The 13,433-nt window shown below is 32.5% G+C and overlaps 1 protein-coding gene across 5 annotated transcripts; it reads right to left on the bottom strand.

Annotated features, from left to right (window-relative positions):
- Positions 1–824: 824 nt before the first annotated feature.
- On the bottom strand, positions 825–8,241 carry LOC142638603 (uncharacterized). 5 transcript variants are annotated; one of them, XM_075812646.1, is made up of 17 exons: positions 8,047–8,241; positions 4,890–4,960; positions 4,719–4,776; positions 4,489–4,620; positions 3,793–4,401; positions 3,541–3,687; positions 3,313–3,426; positions 2,766–3,221; positions 2,500–2,673; positions 2,308–2,411; positions 2,137–2,221; positions 1,967–2,053; positions 1,733–1,834; positions 1,518–1,655; positions 1,305–1,414; positions 1,149–1,218; positions 825–1,065 (listed from the first exon to the last, which is right to left on the bottom strand). In XM_075812646.1, the coding sequence occupies exons 3-17, from the start codon at positions 4,755–4,757 to the stop codon at positions 928–930; spliced, it is 2,505 nt and encodes an 834-aa protein (XP_075668761.1). In that variant the 5' UTR covers positions 4,758–4,776; positions 4,890–4,960; positions 8,047–8,241; the 3' UTR covers positions 825–927. The 5 variants fall into 5 exon arrangements, 4 of the variants coding, with proteins under 4 accessions (XP_075668761.1, XP_075668759.1, XP_075668763.1 ...); XM_075812644.1 differs by having other exon boundaries at positions 4,890–4,956; XM_075812648.1 differs by lacking the exon at positions 3,793–4,401 and having other exon boundaries at positions 4,890–4,956.
- Between the last annotated feature and the right edge of the window lie 5,192 nt (positions 8,242–13,433).

Below are 13,433 nucleotides of genomic sequence, written 5' to 3'. Positions count from 1 at the left end.
TGGGCACGAAAATGCACTATTTAATGGATCTATTTCTTTGGAGCGCAAATAGGAGGCACCGGTGCAATACGAATCTTGACGTAGAATAAATCCCAATACAACAATCTATTTTCAGATTCTATATTATCCTTCTAAGAAGCTTTTAAATCCTATGATCTTCTTGCCTGAAAGTAATCAAACGTACCAACTGATCACTTACAATCTTCGATGAGTCCTAATGAAGTTCATTGTGTTCATTGCAATAGCAGTTGAGCATCCATAAACTCCAGCAGAACTCACTGCTGCCAATACTAAAAGAATGGCCTTCCACTGCCTTGCAGACACTAGAATTGCCAATGCCACCAGAGCAATAGCTTGCAACTCCAGCACTTATTATTCAAGACACAATCTTCAAGAAAATATATATTTTGCTTCTAAGCCAAAAGAGATTACCACAATAGTCAAGAGTACTTGCTTTACCACATTAAAATTGAAAACTATAATTTATCACATTGTACTCAATATCCTACAAGAAAGACACATATTTGCTAGTCTGGTAAAAAGGCCACAAACTTTTCTCTCAAGTACCTCTAAAAAACACTAAAATAGGCTAAACTCAAGATGGGTCTAAAAAGAAACTCAAAAACATCAATTACTATGATATGATTTTTTTTCAAACCAAAAATCTGTTCAATGCTTCAGATGAAGAGAGTGGGGAGATGTTAGAAGCTCTTTAAACCAAGCAGCTGAAATCAAAACAGTTTGTGCACAACAAAAACGTATGTGATAACAAAAAAAAAATTCAGCCTCACATTCATAAGAAAAATAGAAAGCAATTCACTAAATTACTGTATGAAAGATAAAAAATCAATCTCCCATTCATTAAAAAAAAAAATTCAATTCACTAAATCACTAACTCATAAACAGTATCCTATTCATTCTTTTATACTAATCTTTGAGTGACCGAAAATATTCCTGTAGTGGAATGTTTCTAGCAATTTCAACAATTCTTGAACGTTGATCATTATTCTTTGAAAGCACTAGACTTGCTGCCAACTTGTACCGTAAACGTTCCGACCAACTCTCCTACAAATAATTAGACATGTAATTAAGAAGTAGTTTAAAAAAATTATGTGAAAATTTGTATTTAATTCAAAGAAAATTATTACCAAAAGGGGTAAATGCCTGCTGGAAGTATTTGTAAACATGTGTTTTATAACATACATCCCGCAATCATACCTGAAAAATGAAAATTGTTAAAATTTTGCAATTTAAAAAATGCATAGAATAGTTATCCATATGTACTAGTACAATTTGGTACCTACCCATTATTTTGTTGAGGATTTGAGATGGGTGATTTGAATTTAAATCTGGTAATATTATCAATATACTTGTCTTTCTCCAAAAAACTCAACAACTTATCAAGGCCTGTAACCTATCGCAAAGTTGGATTTTAACATCAGTTATTTTTAGTACAATACCTAGCAAAATTACATTAAAAACAATCATTATTGAGTAGAAAGAGTAAGAAACAATACCACAGTTTTAACATTTTTTGTTCGAATGCCTTCACTAGTTCTACTTTGCAAAGAGTCCAGTATATATATAATTCTTTTTGCAAAATCAACGACACATAAGTACCAATGACTATTATTGTCATTCATAGGGATAAAAATCTACAGGTACAAATGAACAATGTATTAGCATGTGTAAATGTAATATACATGTGTGTGCGCGCGCTAAGTGAAATTACCCGTTCACACTTCACCAAATTTGACATATACTTGTCATCGTCCCTATATGTCTTTTTAAACCATTCTAGTGTGGGATTGCCATCTTCTTCAAGCATTTTTTGCTACAAAAATATATAAAAATTTCAAAAAAATACGGTATTAATTAAACTCAACATGCACAATCCAAAACATATATTCAAGAAAAACAAATTAAACACTATAAGCACAAAAACCAAAATATTAGGAAAACTTACAGCAAAATGCGTTGGCAAATACCACACAAACATGTCTGTATATTTGTTTTCTTCCATCCTCATCTTGCAAACGAACAAATTAATAATCTAAAATACAACATAATGTTATAATTATTGTATAAATAAACAACACAAATATTTATTAGTGTATTTAAATTTCATACGCTAACCTGACTGCTTATCCATTGGTTAGGGAGCAAGGTATTGAAAGCTGCACGATCACCATACTCATATTTCATGGAAACAAGAACTTCACTAAACATTATTCATTGACAAATTCTTATGTTAGAGCTTATTCAATAAATTCATTATTTTTAATAACAACTTCAAAAAGGACAAACCTCTCTTCAAAATTTTTATTAAAAATGTAGTTACATATGATCTTCTCCATTTCAGTAAATGGTTCGAACTCATTCATATCCTCGTCATCACCCAATCTAGATTCCTAAAAGAATATAGTATAATCAAATTAGCATATAAAAATTTGTTGTTTTCACACCCTTATATATCAATGTACACATTCATGAACTCACCTGCGATGAATCTTTGATTTTTTGCCTTTTATTGACTTTTGGAACTTCAGCTTGTGATGTGACAATTGGGCTGCGTTTTTGTGATCTGGTGACTTTAGGCTTGCTAGAAGGTGTAACACATGATGCATTAAGTCGAACATTATGAGGGAAAGTTAATTGCATCATATCCACATCCTGTGCAATAAAAAAAAAAAAAAAACTCATGTTGCTACTAAACATCCTAAACACATTTAAAATAAATAAATAACAAATACTAATTCACTTACCACATTATGAGATAAGGGTGTTTTGCTGCCAAGTTTTTGATTAGATTGAGTTTGCCCAGCAATGTGAACACTACAGTCTTCCTCCATTGACACTATCTTAGATACTTCTTTAATGTGCTCTGTATCATCTTGTTTTATTTTGTCTTGAACTGGAGATGTAGACTCTATCTTAGATTCTTTTTTAGCACATACTGTATCATCGTCATCCATTGTGTCTTGGATTATATATGGAGATGCAGACTTCATTTCTTTTTTAACATCTACAACATCATTTAAGTTGAGGTCATTGGAATGTCCATAATGTTCCCTTGCTGTTTTCTTTAACTCCAAAAGAATGTCATTCTTAAATGTGTCCACATTGTTTCCAATATTTGTCACGGTTTTCTGCATGACTAGCATTTCATCTTTAAGACTTGTTATTGATTGCTCAATTCTACGAATTGCTTCATCAAAACACTGTGGATTAATTTATAGGTACAATCATCAACAAATGTCTAGCACCAAATTATCATCAAATTCATAAGATTTATTGGTTGAAAAAAGATACCATATTTGGCTTGTCTTCATGTTGAGATGGCATAGCATGAGATTCATTAATATCTTGTTTCTGTAGTGGAATATTTTCTGTCTCATGTCCACCATCCATTTGTGTTACAAACAACTATGATAAAAAGAAAATAAAAATTATGTCAACTACATGGGGGTAATAATTCACATATAAAAAATATTTAACTTATTTCTAAATAGTCAAACATTAAAAAAAGTCAATTATTACCTTAGGACTGTCAAAACTTCCAATTGAATGTAATTTAAGCATCCTTTGGTTAACTTCTTTTTTCCCCCAATAACAGATACGTGGTTGAGGTCGTTTGGACACATGTTCAATATTCGTTTCAACATTGACATGCTCAAAATGAAACAACTGCAATATGTATAAAAGGGTCATAGAAATTTAGTCAAAAGAGTCATACAAATTTGATAAAAAAGAAAATCATATTCTTGAAAGTAATTATTTTCTACAAATTACCATTAAAAATAGCAAGCAACCACTAACGCCAACACGATTCTTTTCTTTATATTTGCACACACCTCGAATAAGAAAATCCAACACCAACTTCGCCCAATTCAAGCTTTTGAACTCATCAATATTAAGGAGAATTGAGATAAAGGACCGTTTGATATAAGGTTTAGAAGTGGGACATAATAAAGTACCCAATACAAACAGCACAAAACAACCAACAAACTCTTTTCCTGATGTTTTCATCTCCTTCAGCTTACCCTCTAAGAGGTTAATTGGTATATCCCCTACCACATTTAATCCATGTTGTTGGCATATATGATTTATCTCTTCAGCGCTTGCAACAATAGACACATCTACCCCACTTGATTTTACTCCTAGAATAAATTCTACATCTTTAGTGGATATTGGTAACCTCCTTCCACAAATATCCAATGCACAAGAATTGTGGTCAAAATGTTCAACTAACCATTTGCAAAAATCTCTATTCAACTGTATAGACCTTAAATCCAACATACTACCAAATCCCATTTCTCGAATAACAAATCTTTGTCTTTCATTTAAATTTGAAACCATCAAATGAACACGATTAGGGGCACACCGAGTATATAATGAAACCTGCATTATATAATGAATAAAAAGGGTTTCATTGTGAAATTTAATACATAATCCTGAATGCTAAAAGTGTCATAGGTAAATACTTACTTTACGTGCTTTGCGAGGAATATTATGTGACAAATTAGCATACTTTTCAGAATTCTCACTTGCTTCCTTCTTGTACTCTAATTTAGAGTCTTCATCAAGATTCATCCACTTTTCTCTAATCTCCTTCTTAACCTGTAATAGATATTCAAACTCAATTAAGATCTCCATGAATATGTCATGTCAACTAAACAATAACAATAATCTAAAAACTATAAATATTATTCACTTACAGTTGTGCTTATCTTATCGACAATGCCCTTAGATTTCATCAATTCCAATTGCTTTTTACTGAAAATCCAAATTTAATGAAACATATTATTTTAAATATAACAATAGGAAATATATTATAAATGGATATATAATGAAAATGAATCTTAGTAATAAATTAAAAATGGTCCAACAGGTCTTTTCGGGGGGGGAACTTGGACAGCACCCTGCTCTTCAATATTTTCCACTCTCCCCATGCTCCTATCTCAATATAACATGAAATAAAAACAAGGTAAGCAATAACATACATTTGAAAAAAAAAAATCACAATTGAAAGCTGTGGGAATTGCAAACTTTTTCCTCCTTAACTTAATCAGTGATCATTAAATTTCCTCCTTAGTAAGAGATGAGGAATCCAACCATTGATTCATGGGATCAAGGGTTTTTTGTTGTTGTTGTAAAGTTAGGGATGAGATAATAATCTGCTATCAACTTTTAACGCAAATAGTTGACTGACACTAAATGTTTATAAGTAGTAAACTTAACCAAACTAAATAGAATAGATATGTACAGATATAATAAAGGTCCATAAAAAAAATAAAAATAAAAAATCTCACAACTACTTATGGAAACAAGTTGTAATTGCGGTATGATAAAAATTGTGTTAATGATGAGTGTCTATATGAAGGCGATATTATTCCAATGAATGAAGATTCATTCTTTTTTTAAAAACAATTAATAAGTAATATTATTTATCAAAGGAACACAATTAAAAAAAAGATATGGTTTACATTTGAGTCCCATGAGATGTAGTACAAGTTAAAGCCCCCCAAAAATGAAACTGCTCTATAGCTAATAAAGAAAAAAAGGCTGCACGTAAGCAATTTTAGCTACTATCTTCCTTGTGATCTATGGTTGGGGTTCAACATTTTAGACTGCCAACTGCAGTCTCTACTGTTACTATCCTTGACACTAGTTATACAAGATATTTGACCGTGTCTGCATCCTAACAAAATAGAAGTCACTGATTGATGATGGGTCAATGCTTTAAGGTATGAAGCTGAAGTGGGCCAACCCACTAACTTGACAAAACCAACCCAGCCCAACCCGATGTCTTGGGTTGGGTTGGAATTTTATTTTGAGCCTTGAGTTTGGTTGGGTTCAGGTTGGTAGGTTTTCCAACCCATTTGATTATGGTTATTTTAGTTTTTTAGGTTGATTTATTTTAATATTTTAAGAATTAGTTTTGATGAGTTTGGAATATGATTTAGTCATATTATGTGAATTGTAAAAATTTATTAAAAAAAATGCTTAAATAGTTTATGAAAGCATAAATTTTTATAAGCCATGGAATATGTAAGCACAATCCACTAACCCAACCCAACTTGTTCCATGTGGGTTGGATTGGTTTCTACACATGTGAGGGATTGGGATGTGATGGGAATTTTTATTTTATATGTAAATAAATTTATTTAAAAAATGACAATCTAGTACACAGGTTGTATACAAGAATCCTAAAGAGGGGAAAAAAACAACTAGCTAGAGCCTAGGTAGTCCATAAAATCTAGGAACCCCTCAATTGAAGAAAACATTGAGCCCGTCGTACGCCCATATAAAGAATTCATAAAACCTCTGTCCCGGATCTTTAGAAGATGAGAATATGAGATCTCCTTTCATTGGCTGAAACGGATTATGCTTATGTATTAATTTGGCTAAAGGACATTGCAAATTTCTAATATTGGAAGTCTGTCTCTGATATGTACCCCACTTCATATATGTATTGATAATTAGGGGTAAGAGGAACCCTAGATGTCTATTGGAAATATCAAGAAGTGAAAGTTGAATTATAAGGTCTTGGCATATATATATATATATATATATATATATATATATATATATATATATATATATAAGTTCTATGGTTTTGACCAAAGGCATTTTATGTTTTACACATACATGTGGTTAAGCTAGCTTTTACAATATTTACAATGAGGGAGGGTGGTTAGAAACAATTATTGGTAGTAGAAACAAATAGATTCCTTCTTAAGTTGTTAACAAAAGCCAAGTAAATTTTTTAATGATGGTGTGATCATGCAAGTGTATGAATTTTCAATTGAAATGATCTTTTACTGGACTGGTGGTGTTTGAGTAAATTAAATCCCTAAGTAAGGCCACTTTGTAGAGTTAGAGCTTATAAATAGAGGCACCAAGCAATGAAGTCTGTCAATTTGCACAAAGTGCTCTAGCTCTTTCCCTCACAAATAACCGTGAAAGTTTTATCATTGTTCTTCCTTGCCACCATTATATCAACACACCGAGGAATCCCCCACCAAATTGGCGGCCACTACAATCCCAGCATTGACTGCCTCAGTTGGCATCTAGCTGTGGAAACTAACAACATCCGTGATTGGGAGGTGGTTCCAAAAGCTTGTGAAAACTACATTGGACACTCTCGAGTGTGCATCAGAGCCATCAAGTAGAAACAATTATTGCTAGTAGGACAAAAAATTGCTATTTGGGTGGATCCTGTACTTAGGCACATAACTTCTTCTGTCTTTCTTTGATTGGTAGATAGTGGGGAGATGGGAGGTGAGGTTTGAACCATAGGGCAGTTGGCAGCCTAAAATGTTGAACCCCAACCATATATCACAAGGAAGATAGTAGCTAAAATTGCAATAGCGCAGCCTTTTTTTCTTTATTAGCTATAGAGCAGTTTCATTTTTGGGGGGCTTCAACTTGTACTACATCTCATGGGACTCAAATGTAAACCATATCTTTTTTTCTCTCAATTATTCTCCTAAACAGAGTATTATAAAATTGGAATCCCATGCTTGCCTATTAGCAATCCAACCCCACAACAGCAATATATCTCTAGATTAATGAGATCACAGTTCAATAGCAATCAAATCACATCCAATTCATCATCATTCAATCATTATCACTAAAGAATGTTAAAAATTGAATTTTTATCAAAAGCCCATAAACACAATCATGATTCTTGAATGAGAAACATAATAAAGAAAACTACTTTATCCATTTATTCCCAACCCACCAAAAAAAAACACAGGGGTCTCAAAAGCAACCAAAAACCCAAATAAATCCACACCCATGAAGAAACAAAAACAGCAGAAGCAACAAATCTCTCAGCCAAAATAAGTTAACAAACAACACCCAAATCTCCTATCAAAATAATAAAAATAAAAACCCAAATCAATTAATAGCATTAGGGATTACTAACAATGAATAAAACTAAATACAAATCATGCGTTGATAGTCAAAGAAACTTTAATAATCAGTATATTAGCAGTAAAATCAACTTCGTCTGAGAGAAAGAGAGAGAGAAAGACAAACCTATTTCAAATATCGTCGCCGGGTAGAGGACGGCCGATACTGTTTCTTCTTCTTTGGGTTTTGTTTAGCCGCCTTGGGTTCTTGTGGTTTATTAGTAAGAGAAGAAGCCGATTCTGGGTTCTTCAGATAAACCGAATCGGAAGCGCGAGAGAAAGAAGCCCGATGGAGAGAATTTTGTTCGTGAGAAAGAGAAGCACACAGTGAAGACTGGGTTTTTTTTTTTTTTTTTACTTATATATATATATAACTTGTTTGACCGGTAGCCAGTGTTTGCTTTAAATTACTCTAAATTAAATGAATGGTCCGGATCAAATTTTTGTTTATTCAACGGTTTAGATTTAGGTGGGTACCATACCCTCTAAAAAAAGAGGGGGTATGGTAGAATGACCTATATATATATATATATATATTAAGAGAATACAGATTGAGTAAAAAAAATTGAAATAGAAAATATTGTGCCAAACAGATTCATCAGTTTTTTGGGGTGAGAAAACAATTATATATATATAAAAATAAAAATAAAACCAATTAGAGAACAAATTCTCAAAACACTATAAGAAAACCAATTTTGAAAACACAAAACCCAAGTTGCCATGGCCACATAAATTTTTTTTTTTCCTGGGAAACGGTTTTTTAAATCAACTATCAAACACATCATCCTGTCGAAAGGGATAGGCTATAATTCTCTAAAAAACAACCAAAAGAACGCTATAATTGTGTGCTTGAAAGCATCCCCTTTAAAAAATTTCTCCGTGTAAAAATTAAAAAATTCTGCCGTATATTTACAAATGTACAATCTTCATCAGAATTACGTAGTCATTGATTATCATCTTGGGGAAAATACCAAACTTTTGGTTAGATCCCAAATTCCCAATAAAATAATTAACCATGGCTATGATTGATGGTTCCACAAAGCTTGTGGAAACTCCACATTAATCTATGCACACATCAAGCTAAACTTGTAAGGAGACACACCCACTAATTTTGTAGTTTGTGTTGTTCTTATCTTCCTTTTATGTATATATAAAATTTATTTTCTTTTTAATTGGATCTTCCCCTTCTTGTCAAAATGTTAAGTGCTGACTATCGCCTTTCTAACTACCTTGTTTCACCAATTCACCCAATGTAAACCAGGATCAATTACAGAGATCTACTAATATGAAACCAGTGAGATCTTGAAGCATACAGGCCTTGGGACATGAATATAATACACAGTAACAGATTTAGTATACGTATGGATTTTTTTGTCAGTTTATTAATTGATTTGTTTATGCACAATTTCTTACTCCTATTTTTATAGATACAACTGCATTCTGATCAATTTTAACAAATAAACAAATAAAATTTCAAGAAGAAACAAATCTAAAGGCACCTCAAAGGACTGGCCTGCATTAATACAAATAGCTAGGCTCTAGCTGTTCTGTCAAACAAGAAATAAAAGTGAACTAAGTACTCCACTCAACTAAAATTATATTAGGAGCTCAAAATGTGGCCAAGAAGGTTTCATTTGTTATATGGATAAAGTTTGGCTACAAATGAACTTATTTATAGCTTAAGACTACAAATCACATTAAAAAAATTAACATGACTACATATTTTGAAAATCTAACTATAAATTGCATGTTCTTTATATTCATAATACACATGTCAAATTTCATTTCAATCAGATGTTATTTACTATCTATAAATTTATTTTTTTATGTATAATTTTAGATTAAAAAAATTAGAAATTTAAACATTCAATTGATGACATAGCGATTTATCTTTAATCTTCTGAAAATTTTGCAAGTATGAAATATATAGAAAGAAGATGTAATCTAATGGTAGATTTGTCAAAATTCACTTTCAATAAAAAGATATTAAATGAAGTTGTAGTCTTAGCTTAGGCTACAACAAAGTTTGTTGTCAAACTTTGCACTTGTTATACTGAGAATTGAAATTAGTTTATCAATTCAACTTTGATAACTCAAGAAACAGAGCTTGACTACAATTAATAGTTTTTTTTTGGGGGTAAAGAATTCATAAAATTGCTGGTGGCAACCCTGGTTACTTAACCGTAATGCATTAATATGACAATGTTATTTTTTAGCTTTACCTATTACACTTTTTTTTTTTGGTTTGCCTTGGGGGTGTGGGAGGAGTTGGAGGATTAGTTTTGAAATGGTATTTTTTACTCACTTGCATTGTCAACATATCCAAATTAAGGCCAACATAACATTGTAGGGTTATAAGGGTGCAAATTCGCGTTGATAGGTCATGTTCATGTTGTATCGTGTCAAGGTAATTGAGGGTATTCAATTACATAGATCAGTCCAAACATGACCTATTTAAGAATCGTGTCAAGTTAATAAAACACTACCGACATAACAAACTTATTAAACAAGCCATGTTAGGTTATTAATACAAACATGGCATATTTCAAGCCGTTTAATATACGTATTGTCTTTGATGGTTGAATAAGAGATTTTGGGTCCAATTCTCGTCTATGGCTAAAACCAATTGGTATTTTGGTCCAATAATAAATAGTGCAATCATTAAAAACGGACGCTATAGGTTGAAACTATATGTGTGTGTGTGTGTATGTATTGTTTGGGTTTTCACATACCACCTTTTTTTTTTTTTGTGCTGAGTCACCCATTTTAATTAAACCACTTAACAAACAAGACTCAAAATGGTTAACTTATTTTTATTTTTTGTAAGCACAAAAATTATCATAATTATAAACAAATAAAATTCGTGCAAATTCTATTTCAGAATAACACCAATTCAAATTCTAAAAACATACAATTTAAAATTTATTATTTCAACCAAATGAAATACCATCTAAATTTAGAAATACACAATTTAAGAAAAATAAAATGAAATGATAATATCTTTTTCTTTTATTTTGAGTAAAAGGGCTAGGGAGTTTCAACAAATAATTTACAAATATAACCATAAAAGTTCTCTTAATTACTCAATTCTATATTTAAAATTCAAAGTTATATTTGTTAAAAATGAAAATAATTTAAGTGGGTGAAACAAGTTTTTCTTAAATGAGTTAACTTGTCTTAACACAAAAATTTATCATCTCATTTTGGGATGATTGCAGGCCAACACGAAATTGACCAATTTTTTTACTCACGTAAAAGTAGATAGACTGCTTTAACACTCTTGACACAAATTAATTTAGACTAAACATTACCACATAAAAAAGAGTGTAGTGTTTATGTTAAACAATCTTAACCTTATGTAGCAAAATACTAAAATGAACAAGAGATTTTTTTATTTATTTAAAATTTAAAATGGATTAGGGTTGATTTGTACTTGATTCTTGCTATATAACAAATGGATAAACAATACTCTTATTATTTTTAGTCAATGCCATGACCATGAGTTTGAGAATAATTAAGGAGCCTAATGAACAAGTTTACAACACTAAGGAATTGCAAATAAGTTTTGCTTATATACGAAATCCTATATAAATATATATTTGCCTATGTTAAATGGCATTTTGTTTTTTTTTTAATTTCCTCTCTTAGTGGTACAAGTTACATGATCATCAGCACGTGTTTCCTTTAAAACATGCTTATGTTGCATAATCTTAGATATGAATACCTTTTAACATTTGTGAAGAATACATGCATTTAGCATCAGGCAATACCTGCAACTTAAACATCCCAAACCGTAACAGTTAAGGACTTACAGTGCATGAAAGATACTACTATATCTTCTTCCTATTGAAAATGTTCGTTTCTGTAACTTTCCGATTGATAATTTCAGCATATCTTGTAAGTTGTAAGTTGTAACTGCAACCCAAATTGGTCATGTCATTGAACAATAATTAAGCTTCTCAAGATTTAGTTTAGGTAATATGTTTATTCCACATATATATTAGATAGTTCTCTCTCTCTCTCTCTCTATGCATTGAAGAACTAGTTATATTCAGTTCTTGACAATAACTCAAAAGCAGCTAGCAACAACTTCTTAGAACTTCTACACCACCTCTTGTGAAGAAGTATTATACAACATAAGACATCAGCAACAACTTCCAAATGCCTTCAAATTTCACCATTGTGTAGGGACCCAGTACTAAAGGTTGGAGGCACCATGACAGAAGAAGAAACTTTGAACCTCTTACTCCTTGAACCCTCCTCCTCCTCCTTGCCGCTACCACCAACACCCATGAATTCTGGGCTATCTATCCACCCTGATATCGTTTGGTCCACAAAACCTTGCTCATTAAAACTAACTTCTCCAATATCTGACCCATCTGAATCCAACCCAAGTTGCCTGAACCCGACCCATTCAGTACTGCAATCCGAAACACTAGAGCATTCCCAAGAAGAAGGCTCAGTACTAGTAGTAGTGCTAGTCTCCACATGGGGCACAATAATGCTTGGCTGCACCACTTTCTCTATGTTGTTGATGTCCATCTGGCTTTGGTATTGGTAATTTCTGAAGTGAAAAATCCTTGCAAAAGTAAAGTGGTCACTCACTCTACTCTTTGAGGACTTATTGTCACTTGTCCTTGCCATGATATTTTGGATGTTTTTGCTCAATTTAGCTTTCAAGGAAGAGAAGCTGAGTCCATGCCTCCCATCAGATTGTGATGGTAACCCTCCATTACTAGGTGAAGAACCTGTTAGGCTCGAATTAATGGGGTTCACTGATGCAAAGTTGGTTCGAGCATTTTCCCCACGTAGAGCTCGAGCAGCTTCATCATAGGCTCTAGCCGCTTCTTCTGGGGTATCATATGTTCCTAGCCATAGTCTAACACGTTGTGATGAGTCTTTAATCTCTGCCACCCATCTCCCTGAGGGCCTTTGTCTCACTCCCACAAATCTACGAACTGCCTGTTTGCTTGATTGCACCATTTTATTGGCCTTGGTAGTGGTGGTAGTGGTGTTGGTGGCGGTGATGTTGGAGGCAATAGTAGTTTTGGTGGTTTCAGCACCCGACATAGACACAAATATAGTAGGGAGAGATTATAATTTAGCTTTAATTTACTAGGCTTCTTTTGGGTTCGGTGAGGACTGAGGACTGAGGACTAGTGGGAGAATTTGTAATTGGCTTTGGCTTATTGCATGTGAAAGGCACATTGCATATAAATGATACTATCTCTGGCACTATATATATACGAAGCCTTCGAGAATTATAAGTGATATATGATGATGATGAATGTAGGCAGTAGGCTCATACCTATCTCTATTATGAGTTTTGTTTTCTTGTAGTTTTTTAATCTCCAACGGTGTGAAGAATGTACTTTCAAACTGTCTCAGCAATATTGGCTTATTGGGCATAAGCTCAGCTCGGCTTGCCAAAACATAATTAAAACTTAGCCAGATCCGATCCATTACAAAAGTCTAACTATATATTAGGTACATAATAATTGGATGTTCAAGTGC

Source organism: Castanea sativa, chromosome 6 (assembly GCF_040712315.1).
Source record: "Castanea sativa cultivar Marrone di Chiusa Pesio chromosome 6, ASM4071231v1".
NCBI classification, from domain to species: domain Eukaryota; kingdom Viridiplantae; phylum Streptophyta; class Magnoliopsida; order Fagales; family Fagaceae; genus Castanea; species Castanea sativa.
This window is presented reverse-complemented; position numbering and strand designations above follow the sequence as displayed.

What these genes read in the sequence shown, in the direction of transcription:
- LOC142638603 (XM_075812646.1), bottom strand. Translation starts at nt 4,757, where the DNA reads ATGAAATCTAAGGGCATTGTCGATAAGATAAGCACAACT. An exon ending in TCGATAAGATAAGCACAACT is followed by an intron (nt 4,621 to 4,718) that starts GTAAGTGAATAA and finishes TATCTATTACAG; the next exon opens with GTTAAGAAGGAGATTAGAGA. An exon ending in GAAGTTTTGACAGTCCTAAG is followed by an intron (nt 3,427 to 3,540) that starts GTAATAATTGAC and finishes TTTTTATCATAG; the next exon opens with TTGTTTGTAACACAAATGGA.